At 30.0% G+C, this 24,592-nt stretch overlaps 2 protein-coding genes across 7 annotated transcripts; one reads left to right on the top strand and one right to left on the bottom strand.

Annotated features, from left to right (window-relative positions):
- The first annotated feature begins 3,327 nt into the window (after positions 1-3,327).
- On the top strand, positions 3,328-7,327 carry RABA5A (RAB GTPase homolog A5A). 4 transcript variants are annotated; one of them, XM_089717910.1, is made up of 4 exons: positions 3,328-3,493; positions 3,664-3,756; positions 5,351-6,061; positions 6,675-7,327. In XM_089717910.1, exons 3-4 carry the CDS (start codon positions 5,722-5,724, stop codon positions 7,004-7,006), a joined length of 672 nt encoding a protein of 223 aa, XP_089574036.1. In that variant the 5' UTR covers positions 3,328-3,493; positions 3,664-3,756; positions 5,351-5,721; the 3' UTR covers positions 7,007-7,327. The 4 variants fall into 4 exon arrangements, with proteins under 4 accessions (XP_089574036.1, XP_089574037.1, XP_089574038.1 ...); XM_089717911.1 differs by having other exon boundaries at positions 3,328-3,756; positions 5,351-5,491; positions 5,650-6,061; XM_089717912.1 differs by lacking the exons at positions 3,328-3,493; positions 3,664-3,756 and adding an exon at positions 4,221-4,996.
- A 12,255-nt stretch (positions 7,328-19,582) lies between these two features.
- LOC105635564 (heterogeneous nuclear ribonucleoprotein 1) lies at positions 19,583-24,224 on the bottom strand. Of its 3 annotated transcripts, none has more exons than XM_012218641.4 (5): positions 23,885-24,224; positions 23,666-23,767; positions 23,126-23,349; positions 20,661-21,852; positions 19,583-19,934 (listed from the first exon to the last, which is right to left on the bottom strand). In XM_012218641.4, the coding sequence occupies exons 3-5, from the start codon at positions 23,345-23,347 to the stop codon at positions 19,921-19,923; spliced, it is 1,428 nt and encodes a 475-aa protein (XP_012074031.1). In that variant the 5' UTR covers positions 23,348-23,349; positions 23,666-23,767; positions 23,885-24,224; the 3' UTR covers positions 19,583-19,920. The 3 variants fall into 3 exon arrangements, with proteins under 3 accessions (XP_012074031.1, XP_012074030.1, XP_012074032.1); XM_012218640.4 differs by having other exon boundaries at positions 23,629-23,767; positions 23,885-24,223; XM_012218642.4 differs by lacking the exon at positions 23,666-23,767.
- Positions 24,225-24,592: the final 368 nt, after the last annotated feature.

Here is a 24,592-nt window from a genome sequence, read left to right as displayed (position 1 = left end):
CCTATACAACTCTTGTACGCCATCCTATAAAACAGCCATGGTAATATGGGAATTTTGAAGAATAGGGTTGTCCATCACTTGAGGAACTGTAACGATACCAACATAAGTATTTTGGAGAACTATGGTAAAACCAACTCTTCTAGCTCCTTGACTTCGCCTACACCTATTATCAGTTAAGAAGCATGAAGCCTCATAGACACTTGATGAATCATGGGAATAGTGGATTAGAAAATAATAGTTAAGGTCACTATAGGCTTACTAGTGGGGCGGCCTATTTGGAGTGATGTTTTTAATAGATGGTGCACCAACTCCTCTCTTTAATGTGGTGGTCAATATCTCTCTTCAGTAGGAGCACGACCATTATTAATGCCCTTAAGGGACTTTGAGATGACTGTCCCTTGAGTTCTTTGATGCACTTGGATAAAGATTCTATCTCCTCCTTTGCAAGAGACTGCTAGCAAGAAATTGAATCATTGTTGAGTCTACAACATCACCCATCTTCTTTACAATGATATTCTTCATAAAAATATTTATGGTTTGCAGTAACTTTTCCATCATCTGATTATTATTCCTTTATTCTCCTAGAATTGCCTTCATATCAAAAGGATAAAAGTTAATAATAACAACATCATCAGAGGCAGCAAATTTTTTATTTAACAATTTCTTGAGATTATTAGTCGAGGTATATGTTGTATATATGAGATTTTTTTTTATAAGATTATAGATTTCCCCTTCTTCACGAGAAGTATATCCTCTTTCGAGACTTTTAAAGATCAGTTTCTGTTTCAATAATAGAATGAATTTTGTGAGGCATGATGGACTCCTCTTAAAACTAAAGAGAAGATTATTAAGATTGCACAGTGTTATCCCACTGTGTGTGCCACAAAATATTATTGGTGCAATTTTTGGGTCGCAACCTTATGGCTGACTACTAAATTGATTCGAAATTTACAAGCTTGCCAAGTGTATGTAGTATACCAGTGGTAAAAATAAATACGTGCTGATCTGACTTCTTGGTTGAGCCTAGATCCACAATTATATGTTTTACTAGTGGTGCAATTAAATATAATTTGAGCAAAAGATGTGAAAAGAGATATTTGATCGCCTATATTCAAATTAGCTTGCAATTAAAAGATATATGAATAGACAATATGTTGAAAAAACAAATAAGTTTTTGAAAGTAAATTAATTGCTTGATTGATTGACTCTTTGGAAAGTTATTTGGGGTCCTTTCACATGCTCCTCTTGCTTTTTATATAACTTCTTTGGTAGTCGATCGTTAATCATGTTCTCCACTTGTGCACCTACTCTTACACTTCTCCATGTTCTGTACGTGATTAAGTTTGCACATCCCCACCTTTGAGAAAAAAAGAATAAATACATAATTTATTCTATTTGAGCAAATGACCCTTCTCTAGAATGAAAAATTACAATTTGAGACAAATGAAAAAAACAAAATAGATACATTTTCATAAAAGAGTGAGTATTATCTTTCATTTAATATGTCATTTAATTTGTAAAAAGTACAAATTTTTTTCAAAAAGTATAACTTTGATATGTTAACAATTTTTCTTTCAAATAAAAGTAATAGTAGCTAAGATCTTAATAATTACTCTCTCTGCATTCCTAAATAATTGTTACATTTGTTGATTTAACAAATAGTAAATTATTTTTTCTATTTTTACGCTTTATATATGACTAATAGTGATTACTTCAATTCCTCAATACTTTATGTAACTTAAACAAATTAAGGATAGTATAATCAATTCACTTAATAATTTATGTAATTTAGAAAAATTGAATAGTGTTCTTAAGAGAAATTAAATACCCAAATGTGACAAGTACTTCCTCCGATTCATTTATATAGATACAACTAATTTTTCACACGGATTAAGGAATTAGTTAAACTATAATTTTTGGCTAAATCTTTTTAATTTTGCCCCCAACATTATATTAATTGAATGTTTATTTTGAAAGTCAAATATGTCATGCTAAATTATTTCCATAAAACAACAATTAATGACATATACCGTTAAATAAATGATCATTACAGCAAAATCTCATCCACTTCTCCTAATTAATGCCAACTTTTACATCCTAATCAATTTTAAATTTGGTCATTCAATTTTTAGTGCAACTGTTTTGGTAGGAATGAAAGTTTAATTTTCTTTTAAAAAATGTGGACACTTAATAAAAGAAGTATGTGCAAATTTGATTTTGGAGCTTAAATTTTCGATAGCATCAATTGTTTCTTCAAATTCTTTCCAAATACTCACTTATAAATAACGTCAGTTCATATCTAAGAACTTGTACACGAACTACAACAAAAAAAAAAAAAAATCCAAATGTTCCCTTCCTATAATGATATCACATCTTTTTGATATGAACTACAATCTCCTGATTCGCTCATAATTTTAGAAAATGTGCTCACTCCGACTGTTAGTTCCTTGGACTTTATCGATTTAGATACAGAAGAAAACACATAATGATCAAATCATGATAAAGAGCTTGAATTCACACAATGCCCTTTTGGCATAAAAAAAAAAAAAGAATATGATAGAAGAAACAAAAAATTTAATAAAAAAAATGCTTCTTTCTGAAAGCAAGAAAGAGTGTTAATTTTGCGATCTATTAAGAAAGTTGCGCACATATTGTCTATTTTAAAAATTGAAAAGGTCAGTTTACAGAAAGTTGCAAACACATTGTGCCCTGTATAACCCCATGTTCATTTTTTTATATGATTAATTTGTCATAAACTATACTCCCCAAACATAAAAATTGCGTGTAATTTGGCTTGAAACAGAGAGAGAAATATAATACAGCAATACATTGATAACTCAATCATATTTAATACAATATTTAAATTTTGTATGCCGCTTTCTTATTTTTCTAAAAAGTTGATGCTCTAAATAAAGTAAAACATGGGTAATTTAAACTTTACACTTTGGTCATGGTTCAAATTAAATAACTTTGTGCATATAAATGAAATGTCAAAAATGAAAATTTTGTCTATATAAATAAATTGGATGGAATATTTCAGGATATGAGTATTTTTCTTTTTTTATTATTTTACAAAACAATTAACCTATATATTTGGGGTTTGGGGGACAACCTAATCCAATAAGCTTCCAATTAGCTAAATCAAAGATCCTCCTACGGAATTGCCACTAAAAGTGTCACTCTTTTTCTTTTTTTCTTTTTTTTTTTTTTTTAAATAGCTGCTAAAAAATATAAGCAAAAATATACTATATGAAGTATAATACTATATAAGTTGTTTTACCTTTTAATTTTAAAATTTTCGTTTTCCTATGAAGAGAAAAAAAAAAAAAAAAAAGAAATATCCTTAGAGTTTATTAGGTGTTGGATATCCTGAGGAATCCAATTGAATTCAATCCCACACATCTCCAGCCCATTAATAAATGCAGGCTAACGGCTAAAGTCAGAAAGTGAATGCGGCTTTTCTCTCTCTGTATGGTCCCGTGTGTTCTTTCTGGTTCGCTCTCTTCTGTTCTTCGCTTCTCTTCTCAATCCACAATGGAAAAAGTCTTGACCTTTTTTTAATTTAATTTATATCAGAAATCCCATTTCAAAAAAAAGGGAAAATTTCTGTTTATTTTGTTTTCTGCATTATCAAATCATTTTCACTTCCAATTGTTGTATCAGATCCATTTTTAAAGGGTCCATTTTTCATCTCTGAGTTTAGCTTCGGAAATTTGAAAGAAAAGGACCGATGACCATCTCATTCATCAATAAACGGTACTTTTTTCTTTTTCTTTCTCTTTTCAATCTTTAATTATCTCCTTTTGGTCCTGCTATTTGAGTATTGTTCTCGATTTAATTTAAGTTTCTTAATGAATTTAGGGTTCTTCGTTTCTTAAAATCCCTATTTGCCAAATATAATTCTTAGTAATCTATTAGAAAGAATAGAATGTATCATTTTGTTCTGGTTTAAATTGTTAACCACTATTTCTATTAAAAAAAAAAAGATTCTCACTATAGCATTAGAGTTATATCACCAGTGGTTTCCAGGTAATGCATTGTAGTTGCCTTTACACCGAAAATGTTGACCTATATGTGTTAGCTTATATGGTCAAATTGTGCACTGTTAGGCAAAATCTGTAGGACATTTATGCCCTTTTTTTTGTTTTTTATTTTTTTATTTGGACCCACTGCATTTTAATGGCGTGCTGTAGCTTGATCGATTCTTTGAATTCTGAAGTAATGGTAGTCTTACTGTTTTGATAATTTGCTACAGTTGTGTGGAACCATCTATGGTTGTCTTCTGCTTTTCCTGCTAAGCTGCTAATATTTTATGGTTTGGGTTCATTAGGAATATCTTGTCTCATTAGCTTCAAATCCTGCTCTGGAAAAGTAATTTGATCAATTGGTTGGATGGTTTTATTCTGATATTGGAACTTAAATGGTGGAATTTATATGGGCTGAAATTTGTATGATTTACAATTTTTTTCATGGTTAATGGTTTTATCAAGCTTTTGCATTTATGAGTTGCTGTAGTTGATTGATTTTCTGAAAGCTTGCTTATGGACGTGTGATTGTATAGGTAGACAACCTAGGGTACAAAACTAGTAGGAAAACAGGATAAATGACCTTTTGATTTCTAAGTGCTAGCAAAAGGAGCATTCTTATATCTATTGAGAGGGAGATTAGATCCTTTACAGCACTACAGAGAATGAGTAAAAGAAGAATTATATTTGCTTTTCACTGATAATCTTGGACAAGCATGCACCACTTGTCAATCTCCATATGGTACATATATGGGGTATACTAGATGGATAATGGAAAATGATGGAAATTTGGATCTTTTCATTGTTATTTGATGTGATATGTTTTTTTTCTAGTACAGTGTCAATGCCTTTATCTTCCTAGAAGACAACCTTGTGCATTTTAATATATGCAAGAATAATCCAATCCATTGTCTTGTACTCCTAGCGTTTATAGCAGCACCTAGCACACCAGAGCTTATCTGGTACTCAAGGTAAGAAGAAGCCTGTAAACTGAGTCAATTAGAGGATTGAGGCAATAATTATTTTCTCGAAGAGGCTAAAGGAGATTCAGGCATGTAAACACATGAATGTACAATGTTGGCACATAGGAAAAATACTTAAAGAATTAAATGTTATTCTTTACTTCTAAAATTTTAAACTTCTAATCGTAAGTAAACATGATCTTTTGGTGATTGATCCGTTTACTTTCTATAAACAAGGTTATTTGGGCAACTGGTTTTTTGTACATTAAGCATGACAATGTCTGTTAAACCATAGAATGGATAACGTTAAGCATGTAACTTTAGTCTACTTTCTTGGATCCTGATGCTTTCTTGGAATTGCAGGGAGCTTAAACCTGATATGGGAGGGCTTTGTTAGATTGTAAATTAAAAAGCACCTGTTCGATTATGATTGGCAAGAAGCAGAAGTCGGAGTGGAAGTTTCTATTCTTTTGTTGTGCCCTAAATGTTACTTCAAGAAGATAGGTATCTTCTGGATTCTGCTATGTTCTTCTAAAACTTTGATAAATTGCAGCCTCTGTCCTCTAAATACCTTCCCCACTTGTCAAGTTTCCTTTTTATTCTACCTTGTGCTTGGTTGGAGAGACTTTAATAATTCTTAGGTGAATATTAATCTCCCTTAGACAGATCTATAACCACTGGGCTAGTCGTGCTTGACATGCTTTTATAGAGTGACAATTTAGTGACGGTTGAAGATGGAGGTCTGTGCTGAGGAAGAAAAAACAGAGGATTACCTTTTCAAAATTGTTTTGATTGGCGACTCAGCTGTTGGGAAATCAAATTTGCTTGCAAGATTCGCTAGAGATGAATTCTATCCCAACTCTAAGTCAACTATAGGTGTAGAGTTCCAAACCCAAAAGATGGATATTAATGGGAAGGAAGTTAAAGCACAAATCTGGGACACAGCAGGTCAGGAGCGGTTCAGGGCTGTTACATCTGCATATTACAGAGGTGCAGTGGGAGCTCTCCTAGTCTATGACATAAGTAGGCGCCAGACATTTGATAGTGTTGGCAAATGGCTAAATGAGCTTCACAGTAAGACTTGCCACAATTTCTTTTTTGAATTTTTGGATCTTTTTATTTTATTTCCTTTCTTCATTGTATTTCTCAACTTAAGTTAAGTTCCTTGCTTATTTTTTTCATGGGCCACATTAGGATTTCATGTGTAATTTTATGTCTCCTGTGTATGTTAACATTATATCAGATATGAATTCAGGCTTGATTGTTTGAAAGATACCTTTTTTTTCAATATATCAAAACATTTATATTTAGACTAGTTTTATTAAGAATCTTTTTCGAATGGGATTAATCTGAATAGAGTGCCATTAGGATAGTAATTCCTGAATGATGTTGCTAGAGCATGATAATGAGAGCCATAGCAATGTTATGGCAGACTTCGGGTTTGATTTCTCTAGATCAATATTATTCCCTGAATGCCTTCCTGCACCTTGCAGATATGGTTTTGTCATCATCATCGGATTGAAAATATTGCAAAGTTATCTGTTCTTTTAGTGCTTGCTTTGTGTTGATTTGCCACTTCCTTTGTATATGGATTTGTTGTTGTACTTGATGTCAACGGCATTACTTTCTATCTCACATCAAGTGCGATGAACAGAAGTTTGATTTCTGTTATTTTGTGATTGTGCAGCTCACTCTGACATGAATGTTGTAACAATACTTGTCGGAAACAAGTCTGATCTGATGGATGCCAGAGAGGTAACTACAGACGAAGGCAAGGCCTTGGCAGAGGCACAGGGTTTGTTTTTCATGGAAACTTCAGCACTCGATTCCTCCAATGTAACTGCAGCCTTTCAAACAGTAGTTAAAGAGATTTACAATATTTTAAGCCGGAAAGTTATGTCGAACGAGTTCAGTAAACAGGATGCTCCCATGATGGGAAATGGGAAGACCGTGGTTTTGCAAGGAGAAGATTTAGTCCCAGAAGCCAATCCAGAAACTCAAAAAGGAGGGTGTTGTTAATCTAAAAGCCCCAAGAACATAAACACAGATTATGTTTTCTGATCACTTGTTCTGCCAGCATGGATCTGCCTCAAATGTTGCCCGTGTTTCTTCTTCTCCATTAGTTCATTTTCTTGATTTTGTCAAAATGTTTCTTTTAGTGGCATTTGCGTTGTTCTGAGTCTATGGTGGCTGAAGAAGATAAAGTTGAAGGTGTAGCAAATGTAAATGACTGGAAGAAGATTAAAAATTACTACATGATATATGTTGTTCAATTAATCCTTCTGTACCATTTTTTGTGAAAAGGCATATAAATTATTACTAGACCTTATTTGGATAAAACTTATTGGTGTTAAAAGGCATTTTCTTCTTTTGTAGATTTGTAGTACAAGCAAGCATTACTCTCAAAATAGTTTGTGTACATGTCAGCTGTATAACTCCTTTATTTGCGATATATGTTGCAGTCAAGTTAATATCGATAAAAGCTATATACGTTGGAAAAAATTTCAAATACTTTTTGTAGATAAAATTTTTGAAAGCGAATTTTAATATCATTTGATATATAGTTCTAATACTTCGTAATCTTTTCCATATATTCCGTGCTCCAGATACTAGAATAAATACCTGACGAGATAAAAAATCATCTCTATTAAGATGACAGACCCATTCTCTGCACTATTAATAGGATCAATTTAATAAATAGAATAAAATATAAAATGTGCAACAACTAATTAGGGTATGTTACATGAAGTTTTTTGTCTCCATTTGATTATGTTTGTAGTTATATCTTCCAAAATATTCATAGAACATGTATCTTTTGCGACAACTTTCCTAAGTAATTCTAAGTTAACCTCTTTCCTATTTAGGACCTCCACTACCAAAGTTATACATTTACAAACTGAGGCTACCAAAGTATCATATTTATGAGGGCTGTGCAAGTCCAGTTCCAGTATGATTCTTAAGAGAAACCGGAACCAAACCAAATGAAAACCGAAGGAATAATGAACTAGAATCGAACCGAACTAAATTTTCGGTACAATTTCAATACAGTTTTTCGGTTTTGTTCTTTGGTTCTGGTTCTAATTCTCCCGTTGAAAATTATTATATTTTTAAAACACAGTACAATGTTTCTTTACATAAAAATATTCTAATATCAAAATAAAATTACAATATATGCTAATTTAGAAAAAAAAAAAAAGAATCATACCATGCTAGTATAGAAATTAAAAATAATAATCCATAATTTTATTTTTATTCTTTATAAAAAGAAGCTCCCATCGTCTTTCAAATTATAAGCAATTTCCAAAATAGTAAAATGAATATCACGGATATTAATAAATCATAATTAATAATTGAATAATGAAATTTTATTTTTGTTGTCCACAAAAAGAAGCTTCATTATCTTTTAAGTTCTAGAAAATCTCCAACATGACGGTCGGTATCTGTACCCTCATTATCACATGATAAACAATGTTAGTAAATTAGAACCTTTTTAAAGATAAAAATAATCTATGTAAATTGTATATAAAAAATAAATATATAACTTCCAAGAAAAGTATAGATATAGTAAAAATTTTTATTTAATGCGATAAAAAAATTTTATCCAATAATTTTATTTTAATAACCATTTAAAATATTTTGTATTTCAATGGAGAAAAGAAAATAAAATTTTAACAAAGAAGGAAGAGAGGAAAAAGAAAGCAGTGCACTTTCCTAATGGAAACCGTGCACTTATCCATTTATTCTTTATATATAAAAATTCGTAATTTTTTGTATTTTTATTTTTTGATTTTTAGGAACAAATTTATGCATGTACAACTATTAAGTTCAACATTTTAAAAATTTCTGTCATGGCTATAAGTGGGACATTCAATTCTGAACTTAGCTTCAAGATGACCTCCTTCTTATCACTTTTGATTTTTCATGTCTGCCCATTATTTGTAACTTCCCATGGAAACAGGTAGCAATTGACTTGGGCCTTAACTTGGGCTAAAAAGTTTGTCTTGTTTTTGAGCCCATATAGATTTCATCCTGAAGTTAGTCTTGGGTACTTTGACCGAAAATCAGATCTAGACAAAAGAAATGCAAGAGATTGAATTTGAACACCTTCTAATATTTCAAAAATAAGTCTAAATTGGTTCCAATGCTTTATTTCTATTGGCCTATGCAAATTTTGTGGGTCCAAATGGACTCTGGTCAGTTGGTGACCCAAACGGATTTCCATCTACTAATTACGACCATGCTACAAAACAGACTGGGCCATAAATAATGATATTTGATATTACTATTTATGGAGGTTGAGGGAGACTCATATCCACGAAAGTGAATTTAAAACTCTAAACTTTATAGTGAAATATATTTTTCTCGTATCCGTTAATATATCCTTCTTTCAAGAGAGATACGCGTGAGTAGACACGTATTTTAAATATATTGAAATATTTATCTCAAGTAAAATATTATAATTTTTCTTCATAAAGTTACTAAAATTTCTTTATTGCTAAAAACATAATAACAATACTTTATTTCTTAAATGCCACGAAATAATTGTATCTTCACATTAATATAAATGACTTGTTTGTGATATGACATGATGTGAATTAGATAAATACTATGAATTTTTATAGTTAATTAAATCTAATTTGACATATTAGTTATAATATAAACATATATATGTAATGTCATAGAAATATCAAAATATATGCTTAACTTCATTCAATTTCTTCAAATTCAAGAAGAATTATATCTTGCAAATAAAATTTACAAAAATATTTATATCAAGTCATATAATTAGTAAGATACATTAATACCTTTATTGCATTAAGATATAATACTTCAAGACTAAGAAGTTCTTCATAATTTCCTTAAAGTTGAAAATTATTTTTTCTCATCAAGTGACCTCACAATCATTTTAATCCATATAAAATCATTTTAATATGTTAATCCTATATGTGGATTGATGGATAAAAGTAACATTTATAAAATACTTGATCTTCAATTCGAGAGAAAACTTTATATTCTTAGAGTTTTTCATCTTCAACTCTTCCTTTGAAGTATCTATAATTTTTAGAAAAACTCTTCGGGAATTTTAATAATGTCCATGAACCAAATAATGATAAGTTTTATTCAAATCTCTATATAAAATGCATAACATATAATAATATTATTATAATATTCTTTCAATTATTATTCATTAATCAAGAGATTATATTAATCAGATGAAGGTGCTCCCACAGATTTTACAAATCTTTACGATGAATTATATGTTTGTAATTTTAGTGTAGTTGAGTGGTAATTTGGTTACATTATGACCTTCATCAACCAGGGTTCCAGGCACACTATTTACATTTTACATTTTATTTATAATATATTAATTTTTTACATTTTTCAAAATATTTGTTGGAGTTTTCTATATAGATATATTTTCCATATTTCACATTTTTATTTATAATAATATATATTTCTTTATTAGAGTTTTATATTACAAAGTGATGAAATTTTAAGGTGTGATTAATTTTATATTACAAAATTCATAAATCCAAACACTATAAATAAATAAGCTAAACTTTTATTATAAAAACATAATTTAATTTATACATCCAAAATAAAAAAATAGTATTTTATACTTAATTTGAAAATTAACTAATTAATTGATTAAATCATATTAAAATAAAATTTAAATCATATCTTTATCTTAAAAGTACTACGTAATGTATAACTAAATTCAATAAAATAACAATATACATTTATTGATTGAATTTTTCAATATTTATTAGTAATATTTAGAATTTGAGAGAAAAAAAAGAAGAGTTTCGTTGAATTCACTTTGACTTTTAACTATGTGTAAATCACTTATAGGAGGGACAATCACAAATTCTGAAACGAGATTAGTTTTATATTCAAAAAGGATTTAGGGATACTTGTGCCTAAATAAATGAATAAGATGTAAATGAATATATAAAAATGAAAATGAAGACAAATACGAAGTGCGTATTTGATTTTTATGCTTTAAGCAACTTAAATCCTTCAAAGATTTTCATATGGATATCTACATCTCTCGCTGTATGATAGTATATAAAATAAATATAAAAAATATAAAAGCATGTGAATTATAGCTTCGACGATAGAATATAAATCATAAAACAATATAATATTTGCTTAGCAATAAATATCATTAAAGCGATTATATCATATGTATCGAGATTTTTTTAATCCATATAGAAATTTTCTCAGTACACTTCCTTGGTTTTAATTTTTTTGCTTTAAGTATGCTTCAATTTTTCATGAATTTTATTATCCACTTATTCACATAGCGCTCTGTATAATTTGGTTGAATAAATTTATTGAGAATTTGATTTTTATGCTTCAAACAACTTAAATCCTTCTCGGATTTTTATATGGATATTTATATCAAGTGAGTCATGATGTTTTTTGAGTTTGCATAAATGGTCAAATCAAATATCAAATTATAATTGTATCTACCACATGAGAAATTTTATTCTCATAATCAATGTCAGTTCTTTGCTAAAAACTTATGCAACAAGTTGTGTTTTATATCTCATAGCTCCATTATAATTTCATAAATATATATTTGTATTCCTACTAGCTTGATATTTTTTAATGTCCACATTAAAATTTTAAAATTTACTTTTCAAATAAATTAAATGTCAAATGCGTGGCATTTTTTTGGCCAATCAATTCGTGCCTACACTCCCAATAGATAGTGCTCAAGATTCTCGTAATCTTTCATAAAGTTAAACGTTAACATTTCTTTTATATTGGTTTTATATTTATACTGACACGACATAATTTATAGAGAGCTCATAATTTTTATTGATTTCAAGTTCTTGAATTTCTTCAGAAAACTTATTAGTCATGTCTAGAATCTTTTCTAGAATTTATTTTTCTAGACTTTGACTATCTTGAATGTTTGCTCATTTTCTTTGATTTTTATCTTTGGAACCCATCAATTTAGCATGCTTCATGTGTGCCATAAATTTATTAGTATAGGCAATTTGTCTTTCATGAACTTCAATTCTAATAGAAGTATTTGTAGCTAGTATACGAGATTTAATTATCTCATTTTGGATCAAAAAATATATTGGCAACTAATTTGAAATATTTTGAATCATTTCACATTATCTTGCGTGAGAATCAAGATATAATAATGATAATTTTTTTTCAATTAATTTCTTCTAGCTGCTAATTTTCTCCTAATGTCGAATCCACAACAATTAGCAAATTTGGCCATATACAAATCTCTCTTGTAAAAATTGTAGATATTTAACTATAAGTATCCTACATATATTTTCGAACTCCTTGAGGACCCATCTTAGTATAATCAATTAGAATAATATATATATATATATATATATATATATATATATATATATATATATATATATATATATATATATACACCGTACATTCAAAAAAGTTCTTCGATAGGTAATATTTGGTTCATGATTCAAAACTAATTATAAAAGAGAGAACTTATAATAATTTATTCGTCTGATCCGAGTAAGTACTACTACATGTAATAGTATGTCCTTATAGAAACAAGGAGTTGTATTATCATAATAATTGTCTTGTAATTTGTGGCATCCTACTAAATCGAGTCGTTGCATTGAGAGAGTCGAGTTGAGTCGGACAGAACCAGAACCCGGTTCGAGCCATTAGAGTCCAGAGTGGGGTAAAATGGGATTTAAATTAAATCATTAAAAGAATGTAAAGATTTAGACTCAATTGAAATAAAAGTATAAGGATTAGGACCTAATTGAAATAAAGTATAAAGTTTAGGTATTAAATAGTAAAATATTAAAAATTTAGGTACTATTTGGTAATTTTTTAACATACTAGAAGATATATTTAGAGGTTACCTGAAAATTCCATTCACTTTACCTTCTCCATCTTCTCCTTTGTCTTCTTCCTTCACTTTACCTTCTCCATTTCCTAAATCTTCCTCCATTTTCTACCTTAATATTCAACCTTTCAAGCATTAAATTCAACCTATTACTCTATCCAAGTAAGTTGAATTTCTTGAATTTTCATAATTTAGTGAGACTTTGGATGATTAATAAGATTTTATTATGTATAGGAGAGTGTGAGCTCAAAGTGAGAAGAAAAACGAAGCTAAGAAGAAGGTTTAAAGCTTTTTGGTTAAAGGTTTGATATCTCTTTTAGTTTAATAAATTTTCTTGCATGAGAATATGTGTAGTGTGACGATAGTGATAAGATATTTTGCTGAATGTTGAGTAATAGGTCTGAGAATGTTGATAAAGCATCGGATGCATTGAATAAATGAATTGGATATTGATTTCATGCTAAAACAGGTTTGTTGGGAAACTGACCAGTAACTTCAACCTGAATTTGAACCTGTTTACCGATGGAATTAGGAAGTGGTATGGAAGAGTTATTTGTTCCTTTATGTTTTAGCTGTCTATGAGCTTTGGAATCACCTAAATTGGACTTATAAATTGAAAGATGTGTCTAAAATAGTACAAATTGTGCAGGCTGGAAATCAAAAATCTGGGCAGACTAGAAGGTGCTACTTTAGCTCAATATTTGACTACTTTACCAATATATTTCAGAGAGGTCATAGAAGACATATTTGTACCCTAATGTGTTAGCTAACCATAGAATTTATAATCACCTAAATTGGCCTTATAAATTGAGTGATATGACCAAAATGGTACAAACTGTGCAGGCTGGAAACCAACAGATTGGCAGACTGGAAGTTGCTACTTTAATTCAATATTTGACTACTTTATCAACATATTTCAGAGAGGTGATAGAAGACATATTTGTACCCTAATGTGTTAGCTAACCATATAATTTAGAATCACCTAAATTGGCCTTATAAATTGAGAAATATGACTAAAATGGTACAAACTGTGCAGGCCAGAAACCAACAGCTGGGCAGACTGGAAGTTGCTACTTTAATTCAATATATTTCAGAGAGCTGATAATAGAAGACATATTTGTACACTAATATGTTAGCTAACCATAGACTTTAGAATGACCTAAATTGGACTTAAGAAGAAAGAGTTATGCTAGAATTTGTGAAACATGTAAAGGCTGCTGGCAGATTTTAAGGCTACATTAGAAATGATGTTGAAATGCATATGTAGATTCATTCAGCCTAAGATTAGTACTTAAATTAAAATCAAAAATTTTCTTAATTCGAATGTTCTAAATTAAGTTACATAAAGATTAGTAAGAGTTGCGTCGTGGGTGCAACAGTTAGATTAATTTCATGCAAGTTCCTTTACAAGTTATCAATTGTTTGTATTATTACTCATTCGATATTACTTGTAGTTGTCTATGAAATCCTTTTAAGGCATGAAACATGTTAGCAACGTATAGAATGAGACAGCATACAGGTAAACAGTATGATTTATGCATTTTATGAATAATACAGATAATATGCTCCACTGAGGTTAGGTAGAAATCATGTAGACAAGGATATGTCGTGACATAGGATAGCAGATTTGTGTCCGATACAGTTTGGTACTCCGACTACAGGCCGTTGAGTGGATATGATTTATATACGGGTCATAGCAGCATAGCCATACAGTATTCATCCAGTTTCATACAGTTTTTCTCATCACTTTAGTTTCACTGTAACCTTATGGAGCCATACAGTTATGAAATTGTGTTATTTATAAATTATATGATGTTTAATAAAATTAGCATAATTCATAAACCATAATGAACAGTAGGTAAAACCATGAAAATATAATGATATGTGTGCTTACATGCTTATTTATTTAATTCTTATTAAGTTGAGATATCCACTGAGCTTTATTTGATCAGCGAGTTACCTGTTTTAACTCGCAGGTTTTGGGTCTAGACCGTAGAGAGTCATCTTTACAACTGCTGCAGTTCATCTTTTGAAGATCCAGTCTTCAAGGTAACTACTCATTTTGATATTTTGGTTTTGTGGCATGTACAGGTCACAAAGTTGGGCCCATTTCATTCTGGAAAATAGTGTAATGTCTTGTATATATTAAATAAATGTCTGTATATAAATGATGTATAAAGCAACAGCATGATATAATTATATTTAGCATACAGGATGATATCAGCATGACAGGACATAGGTTCAACCAGATTGTAGCGTCTCGGCTCGATTCATTCAGGTTCACAGGTGGACCGGGAAGGGATGTTACACATTAATCGCAATAATTTAATAAATGATTGTACTAAATCATTTTTTAGTATAAATAAAAGCAACAATAGTTTGTGCTATAATTATTCCAATTAACACATATCATAGTCATTAAAAGCCTGATATAAAAAATTCACCGTCATTTTCAAGATAAGTTATCATGATATCATAATTTGAAAATTATGAGTTGAATCAACATTTACGCAAATAATCTTGTAAACTTTAGGTTATAAGTTAATAATAATCATATAACTATCTTTTGCATGCATCCAGACAATATCTAAATACTCTATATGATAGATAAATTGATCAATAATTGCCCTTTATATATTCCAGAAAATGCAAGCAGTTCAATTTGAACTTTACTTGGTGATGGCTCAACAACTTATTTGCTTTAAGAACAAACTAAGCATGAAAAATTCAATAGATTTAAAGAAACTCTAGTTCTTCAATAAATATCTATATAAGGATTCAATTTTCTTTTTTCGCATCATTACTGATTGGGATGGTCCAACTGATCATGTCAAATAATAAAGTACTTCGATTTATAAACTTTTGATTTACAACCATATTAATTTCAATCTTATTTTCATATAAGATCCATTTTATTAAATAACTTTGAAACTTAATAAAATTCTAGAAGATTAGAGAAATAATAAAGTATTATGCATAAATTCATTCTTCTAAGTAATAATACTTACTTTTTGGAGCCTCTAAATATTATTTTACTATCAAAATCAAATTTATTTTTCTATATTTTAGTATGCAATAAGTACATGACCAATATCAATACATGCCCACTATTTGTACCACTTCTAGTAGTAAGATTTATCCTTAATTATTTATGTAGCTAGCATAATTGCTAAAATCATTATTTCAAATGTGATTTTATTAATATTCTCAATGACAAGTTATATCTTTATTATTGTTTATACCCACACTCAATATTATATATTATTGCATTCACTCAGATAATGCATCATATCTAACTTGAGGACTTGATTATCGATCATACCCAGTATTATATTATATTTCATTCACTTAAATGAATAGAGCAAATCCACTTGGGCAGACTTCATAATATTTATTAAGAGCTTATTTTGCTCAATGATAAATGCACATGAAATAAATTCAAAATATATCTTAAAACTTTTTTCTCTCAATATTGCTACTTCTGAAGCATATTCGAGGCATAAATATTATTGATAATTTTAGAACAAGAGCTAATATGCTTCAAATATAATAATAAGAATATAGTTACCAAAGAAATCTATTAGATATCAAAGTATGAACTCATGTGAATTTATATGCCAATACATAACAATAATTATAATAAAATAATAACGTTAATGCTGCAGAATTATAATAACTTATAGTTTTATAATCCTTGATAAATGCATTTATTCATGATGATAATTTAGTCATTGTACCTTCCTTTTAAATCATTCCAAAAAAATACGTAAATATTTAATTATCAAATATTTAATAGAAAAAATTTATTACCTTGTAATATTTTGATTAGATTATTAATTATTACCTTTGGATCCAAATATATATCAACACCTTATATACGATAAATAATTCATGCCATAATATCAATCATTACAAAGCTCAAGCTTTTTAAAATTTAATATAGCAAAAAAAGAATTTAACAAAATAATTATGTTAGATAAAATATATCATAAACTCAAAATATTGAACTCATAAAAAATAATAGCAAAAGAAAAAATAAAAAAGTTAAGCAAGAAGACGTGTCAAAGCAAGTAAATTAACTAAATTTCATTTGTAAAATCACACAATTAAATTTGAACCTTTAGGCAGGTGTGATAGCTAAAAATATATATATACTTACGCCCGTCAAACATGAATCTAGATTTACGCACAATATTCAATTTATTCAAATGTATCTATTACATATAAAACAACGAAACAAGTAAAATAAAAATATAAAAACTCAGCTATATAACATGATTAAAAAGATAATTGTAAGTAGTAACAATAAAGCTAATCATTTATAAATATTATAAGCATAAATATCAACTTATTTCATGTGCTACAATTAATGGTATTTCAACGTTAAAACACTAATAGATTAAAAATAATCAAATCGTGTCAATTAGATATAGTTTTAGTCTTTTTAATCATGTATAGCTCGTAATATTATTTCGGTCCATTAAATCTACCGATGAATAATAAATAATCAAATCATTGTCAGTATAACTATAGTTGGTAACACTTACCTATTGGCTACAGCAACTAGTTGGGTCAGACGTTAGCATGCAAAAACCAGTGGCAGTAGACAGTAGTTGGTGACCCAAAGGGATTTTCATCTACTAATTAGGACCATGCTCCAAAACAAATGGGCCATGCAATAATTATGACATTTTGATATTACTACCTATGGATGTTGAAGGAGACTCATATCCATGAAAGTGACTTCAAAACTCTAAAATTGAACATTTCTTTTCTAGAAAAGAAGTCAAAATGACCACATGTTCAGGAAATTTTAGAGGATTCCATTTTGAATCACAATATTATATTTCACTATATTATATGCTCCTACCACTTCATTCTTGGTGGGACAATATGGAATTGAGTTGCCTAGAACTCTCATAATAATAATAAAAAAAAAAAATCATTACTTGTTATATTTTGAATATTAATAACATTATAAAAGTCACCAGTATTTGATGAGACCGTCAACGTGCTGTTAAAATTTATACTCTGTTGATTATTATTTTTAGCAACAAATACTAAATGATGTTAAATTAGTGTTGTTAAATCTAAATTTTAGTATAGTGATTGTGAATCTTATTTTTCGAACTCTAAAGTTGATTTATTTTTCGATTCTACAAGGTATGAGATTATTATAAAAGGGCTATAAGGTCAAAGGGTGATTATTAGGATGCTATAAATGTCATATCCATTAAATCTTTGTTTAAAAATTCGAAGGTTAAATTTTGTATTCAGATAAATATTATAGATCGACATTTTTAACTTTTTCACAGTAAACCTAACTGAGTTGTATTATTGCAAATAATAATAATACTAATAATAAATATTGTTTTGTAGATGGAAAAGAGAAAAAACGAGAGAAGAAGAAGAAGAGACTGGGCATCTTAGTTTAAAATTTTAACTAAAAACTTCTTGTGGAATGCATTCAAACTTTACTAATTACAATAGAAATTACTTGATTATACTAAATTTTTTGTAAAATAGGCTAAGAGTTGCAAAATTGAAATAAGTAATTTTACATACCAAACAAGCAAATATGATGAGAGTTCAAGTAGACTTAAGCGAAACGCATAAATTCGCCGCTGTATTGTATTATAAATTTATGGCATTGTCGATTTTTATTTTGATTTGTTAAACGCTTAACTTATAAAATTAAACATATTAAACATTTAAAAACTTGGTAAAATTTATTGAACACTTCAACTTTTAAAATTAAACCAATTAAATATTTATTGGATAGTTAAAAAAAAAATTATTGTTGTAAAAGTTATAATAATGATATAAAAGCTAAAAGAACTAAAAAAATTATTATTACTAGTATAGAGAGATATATAATATTACCAAAATTAGAACTTTATTAGGGGCATAATAGGTCTATCGTAAATTTTGAAGCGCTATAAGTTTTTCACACATAAAATATATGAGTGAATTTATATATTTGACAATTAAACTTATTTATACAAGCATAGAGTACTTTGCAGATATATATTGCAAAATAGAGGTGAGCAAAACTACCGAACCGATTTGGTTCGATTTGATTTGGTCAGTTTGCCAACAAGAAAGTGTAGGTGTCGGTTTAAATAGTTTAGACCAAAATTCTCTTTTAGCTCAGCCTAATTTTGCACAAACCAATCAATTTGATTTAAATCCAATTGACTCATTAAAAACAGATCAAACCAACCAATCAATTTGGATGGATTCAGTTCAAATATAAACTTCAATTTGAATTGGATCTCTGTCTAAAATTTCAATTTCCCTTTTCCTACTTAATTCAATTCAGTTTTGAATTGAACCGACCATTTGCTCATTCATATTGTAAAATTAAAATTTTTTACAGATAGTGTTTATTAAGATTATATAGAATCCAAGTTCCTCTTTTATTATTATTATTATTATTATTATTATTATTTTTACTGCAGAACTTAAAGGAGCTATACAATTCTTTCAATATTTAAGGAAAGTATCAGAAAACTAGCCAATAAACATAATCACTACATAATAATTATTTAGTTAATCTTTTAGAGGCCAAATGACCATCACACTAGAAAAGGAAATCAAACAAACATCACTTACAATTTTCTGAAAAGAAAAACCTAACAACAGACTTACCAATAACCAGCAATTTGCTGGATATCACAGCAGTAAAAGAGGGGGGGATAAAAGGAATTGAAACCCAAAATCATGGGAAGAAAATGTTAAAAGAAAAGAAGAAATATTCATTCTTTTTGTGTATCACTGTGTCACCAGAGATGCATGATACAGTAATTCTGCGTATACACCGCAATATGATTTTACATCGTAATCGAATTCAAAGAAAGAAAAACCTATATCATAAAAACCTCAAAGCTCAAACCTTACACGGAATTCAGTGAGACTGCATTTCTACCATAAATTCATCAAAACAGGCAAACTGATTAGCTCTAACCAAGTTCTTATATAAACTGAAACATCTGGACAAGGAAAATGTACGAAATTTGCTTTATCAGATATACTTCACCTACAATAACCTCTTGACATTCACATCATAATTGTCCTAAGCAGCAATTCCTGAAACAAACAATACCAACAGCATGTGAGATTTTAGAAGCTATGATAATAAATTAGAATAACATATGTTGCATGTGGATGGAAGGCTTTGAAACTGCAATATTTGGATTTGATAAATATTTCGTTTATATTTGTGTGTGGATTTGAAGTACCTATAAGAAGGTGAAATTTTAAATCAACCTCAAATAAGTGTTCATCAGATAGATGAATGTAATAAATTGAAGGATCAACTTTCTTTCAAATAATTTAAACTAATATCGTACTTGTTCAAAAATTCCACAATTTGAAATTCTTCCGACCCAAGTAGACAATTAGTTATATGGTTGAAAATCAAACAAACAATATACTGATGTAATTAGTCTACATTGGCAATTGGAAGAAAATAGTGTGAGGAAAAAGATAAACTCCAGTTTGAATCCTGAAAGTGCTAATGATGTGGGGTCTAGTGTGGGCATTCATCAACTCCCTGATTTACTATATTCAAGAAAGATAAAATAGATCTAGTTCATTGCTTCAAAATTTACTAGTAGAGTTAATAGAATGTTCTGAATCCAACTATCCCTAAAAGGGTAAAAAAAATAAGAATATCGACTCTTCAGGATCGGGTGTAAAAAATTTTGAATAAGGCATCTATCAACTGAAATTCCGTGCACATGACAACGAACATGCATGGATAAGCAGTTAAAAAGCAAGGACATTTCAAAGTCAAATGCACAGGCCAATTACCTCTATTTGCTTGTCTACTGGCAACACTATAACCACCGACATAACCAGCAGAGTTTCTACTCACAACATCTGAAGCTGCATTTCCAAGCCCAAAACCAAATGAGCCAGACCCCTCCAGCTCTAGAGCTGAAGATCGCCAGGCAGAATCCCCATACAATGAGCCATTTTCATAAATATCTTCATAAGATCCATCATATGATGCAGCATGAGATGAAACTGGTGCAACATTTGTCCCACTGTTTCTTCCATATCCTACCCCTCCTAAACCAACACCGAAATCTCCATTGTTGTAGCTAAGACTGCCACTATTATAAGTAGAGCCAGCACCACCACCTTGTACAGAATTAGCTGATGAACCCCAAAGTGCTCCAATACTGCCAAAAGAACTCATTCCAGAATTCCCAGTTCCAGGGCCCATAAAATTACTGGAACTTGTGGAGTTTGAAGCATGATTAATATTTCCATTACCCCACAAAGTTCGAGCTGTGGAATTTAAGACAGAACTATTTCCACCATTACCACCATTAAACCCGATAGGATTATCATATCTGCCTGAATTTCCATTATATGAAGGACTAATTCGCCCATAACCAAGGTTAGAACTTAGGTTGGAATTTCCCCCGTAACTAGGACTTAACCCCTGCTCAAAGTTCAGCCCCATCCCAAAACCAGGACCAAATGGAGAAAAGTTACTCCGACCAACAGTAACAGGGCTAAACCTACCATCCATTCTAACACCAAGTCCTCCAGTAGGACTTGGATTGTATCCCTGAGTGTAACTATTCAGAATGCTGCCAACTCTACTGGCACCATAATTATATCCACTTAACGGACTGCGAGTTGGTCCTGGAGATAATTCTTTTGGGACAGCCCGCTTGACCTCTACCATTTTACCATTGAGTTCATGGAAGGTTTTGTGCAACACTTTATCCACTGCTTCCTCTGAATCATAAGTAATAAATCCAAACCCTCTTGGCCTTTGAGTGTTGTGGTCATACATAACAACAACATCTGTAATCGTCCCAAACTGATCAAAATATTTCTTAAAGTCGTTCTCTGTGACCGTAGATGCTAAACCTCCTACAAATATCTTCTTAGTACGAGCTGGACCAGGTGATCCATGTATGCTGCTGCTGTTGCTTCTGTTCAGAATGTTTTGATCCTCCCTAGGAACTGCCTTCTTTGCCTCAACCTGAGAATAAAAAGCTTAATAATGAAAAGTCTACAATATATTTTCATGCTTATAAATATTACAGACTTCTTTAAAAAAAAAAAAGGAAATTTATTCAGAAATAAATAAATGAGAATTTACCAAGGAGGACGAGGAATCCTCCCATATAACTCATTAGATAACTACAAAGCACTAGACACCAAAAAAAAAATGAAGAGGAAAAAAAAGGCAATATTCTCCACAATTATGTTGAGCTCCACTCTAGACACCCTGCTTTCCACCCATCCAAGTGCTTCAGAAGCATAAGTCTACATGGAAGCCAAAAATACCATCCCATCCAATAAATAGTCAAAAGTTCCAAATTCATGTCTTCCAACTACTTTCACGTCTTCTCAGCTTCCTCATGAACATTACAGCAATTTTTTTTTAAAATAAGAATTTCAAAGTTGTACGGTAAGCTGGCTTAAGCTTGTATGATAATTGAGAAAATAGATAAACAGCCTTCATGTTTTTAGTTAATAAATTTATTTTCAACATTGGATATGCTTACATAATCATGAAGAATATAAAAGTATCCTTTAGCAGCTCAAGGAATGATATGCTGTGGACAGCCTACCAAAATTAAGGTATGCAAAGTAGAATGCTAGAAGTTAGCATCTGATAAACGCTTTCCTATCTAGAAATTTCCAAGTCCCAACATTCCCATCCAGAATTTTCAAACAATATTTAGTTGTGGCACTGAGCCTTTTGCAATAGCATCATTCTATTGAATGCGATTAATTACTGCCCTTTTCATTCATACCTAATTGTGCCTTCCAATTGAATTGACTCTCGAGGAAGCCACTCCTAACGTCACTTTAGGTTTTTCCTTCTAAAACAGAATTTGTCAGTTTCGAAAATGGCATTCACATTATTGCTCAAATACTAATTTTTAGTAGGCATTTAGAGTTGCCAACCCATGAACTTTGATCTTGATAATCCTATGATTACCTCCTTGGGTCTCAGGAATTAATACCATGCCATATATTTTTCAACATATCTGAGTTATCCAATAGCGATATCTAGCCAATAAAATACCTCTAGCAAACCCCACAAGAAAATGATTTAATGGGTTGTTAACCAATAAATTATCAATTACCTGTTGCTTTAATCCCATTTTATACCACCACCACATTATTACGATCCAAACATTTACTTGTCTAATACACCTTTTACTATTATTATAGAAACAAAATCAGTGATTAAATGCTGATCCAAATTTAAATTGTTCGAGAATTAAAACATAAAAACTTACATTTCTACCATCTATCAGATGCTTTTCCATCACAACTCTCTCAGCAACAACAGGGTCAGCAAAAACAACGAAACCAAAGCCACGGGCACGACCTGTAGCCCGATCCTTCATTATCACAGCCTCCATAACTTCTCCATAAGCCTGGAAATATTCCCTAAGACGGTCTTCATTTGTATCCCATGAAATCCCACCAATGAACAGTTTCCCAAGCTCCATTTCCATTTCTGCATACAAATCCCATCAACAAAATTCTCAACAAATGAAAAATAAAAGGAAATGAAAGCATCGTAACAAACATCGCAGAAAAAATAAGCTATTCTAGTAGTGTACCAATCAAACACCAGATCTAAATTACAACACAGAATTGGATGCAGAAATAATGATATACAACCCAATAATCACTGGCATAAAATATTTCAAACAATCTAAAATACAATATTATGTTGATAAAAACAATCAAATACAAAATATGAAAATGCGGATTAAACAAAGAGAAATAATACCTTAGACAAAGAAATAAAACAAAGCTTGGATATTTACAGGTATTTACGAAATGGGTGCTTATGGATTCAATCCAACAGCATATATAAGACCTTCAGACTTTAACCGATCAAATATGGATCAACCAGCGATAAAGAATTCCTAAAAACCAATTAGAAAAAACAATCAAATTTGAAAACGAATAAGCAAAGGATCCAAAGCCCAGAAGCTATAAAACAGCCATCAAAAAGAAAAACATGTTTTTGATAGAAAATTTACCAAAGAAAGATAAATAAGATAGAAAAGTGAGAGAATCTAAGATCTGAGAGGAGGCATAACAAGAAAAGAGGGCGAGAGAGGCCCTCTGTTATTGCTCTCTCCCTCTCTCTCTGTATGTCTGCGTTCTTGTAATCACTGTTAATGATTCAATTAGATTAGACACATATATACGACCAAATGATATAGAAGATTTTATCAACCAGAAGAGGGAGAGAGATGCAAGAGAGAAAATGGGATTGCAACAAAAATGAGTATATATATGTAAAAAAAATTTATATATAGCGATAGAGAGAGAGAGTGAGAAAGGTTTGGCTATCCTCTCGTGTGTAAGAATAAGAAAGTTACAATGGGAGACGATAGAAGATGGTGACTTTCCAAATTTTGAGTTTTTTCGTTTTTAATAATTTTAAATTTAAACCATTATTTATTTTATTTTATTTTATTTTAATAGTATTTTACTAATTATGTATTTTTATAATCTATTTTATTTTCCCAACCGTACATTACCCTAATTCTTTCCCCAATGAGTCCCTGTCCTCCTCCTATTTTTTATATTTCCGTTAATTTTATAGTTCAAAAATTAAAAAAAGAGTTATATATGTTGTAAGAGTTTTTTTTTTTTTTTGGAAAAATTGTAAGAGTAATGTAAAATTAATAAATTTGTGAATTTTATTCAATAAATTATTGCCATTTAAATTATAAAAAATA

Source organism: Jatropha curcas, chromosome 2 (genome assembly GCF_041381405.1).
Source record: "Jatropha curcas cultivar XTBG-Jc1 chromosome 2, XTBG_Jcur_1.0, whole genome shotgun sequence".
Classification (NCBI taxonomy): Eukaryota; Viridiplantae; Streptophyta; class Magnoliopsida; order Malpighiales; family Euphorbiaceae; genus Jatropha; species Jatropha curcas.
This window is presented reverse-complemented; position numbering and strand designations above follow the sequence as displayed.

Coding starts and splice junctions, on each gene's coding strand:
- RABA5A (XM_089717910.1), top strand. CDS start 5,722: ATGGAGGTCTGTGCTGAGGAAGAAAAAACAGAGGATTACCTTTTCAAA. Junction 6,062..6,674: donor ATGGCTAAATGAGCTTCACA/GTAAGACTTGCC, acceptor GTGATTGTGCAG/CTCACTCTGACATGAATGTT.
- LOC105635564 (XM_012218641.4), bottom strand. CDS start 23,347: ATGGAAATGGAGCTTGGGAAACTGTTCATTGGTGGGATTTCATGGGAT. Junction 21,853..23,125: donor ATCTGATAGATGGTAGAAAT/GTAAGTTTTTAT, acceptor TTTTATTCTCAG/GTTGAGGCAAAGAAGGCAGT.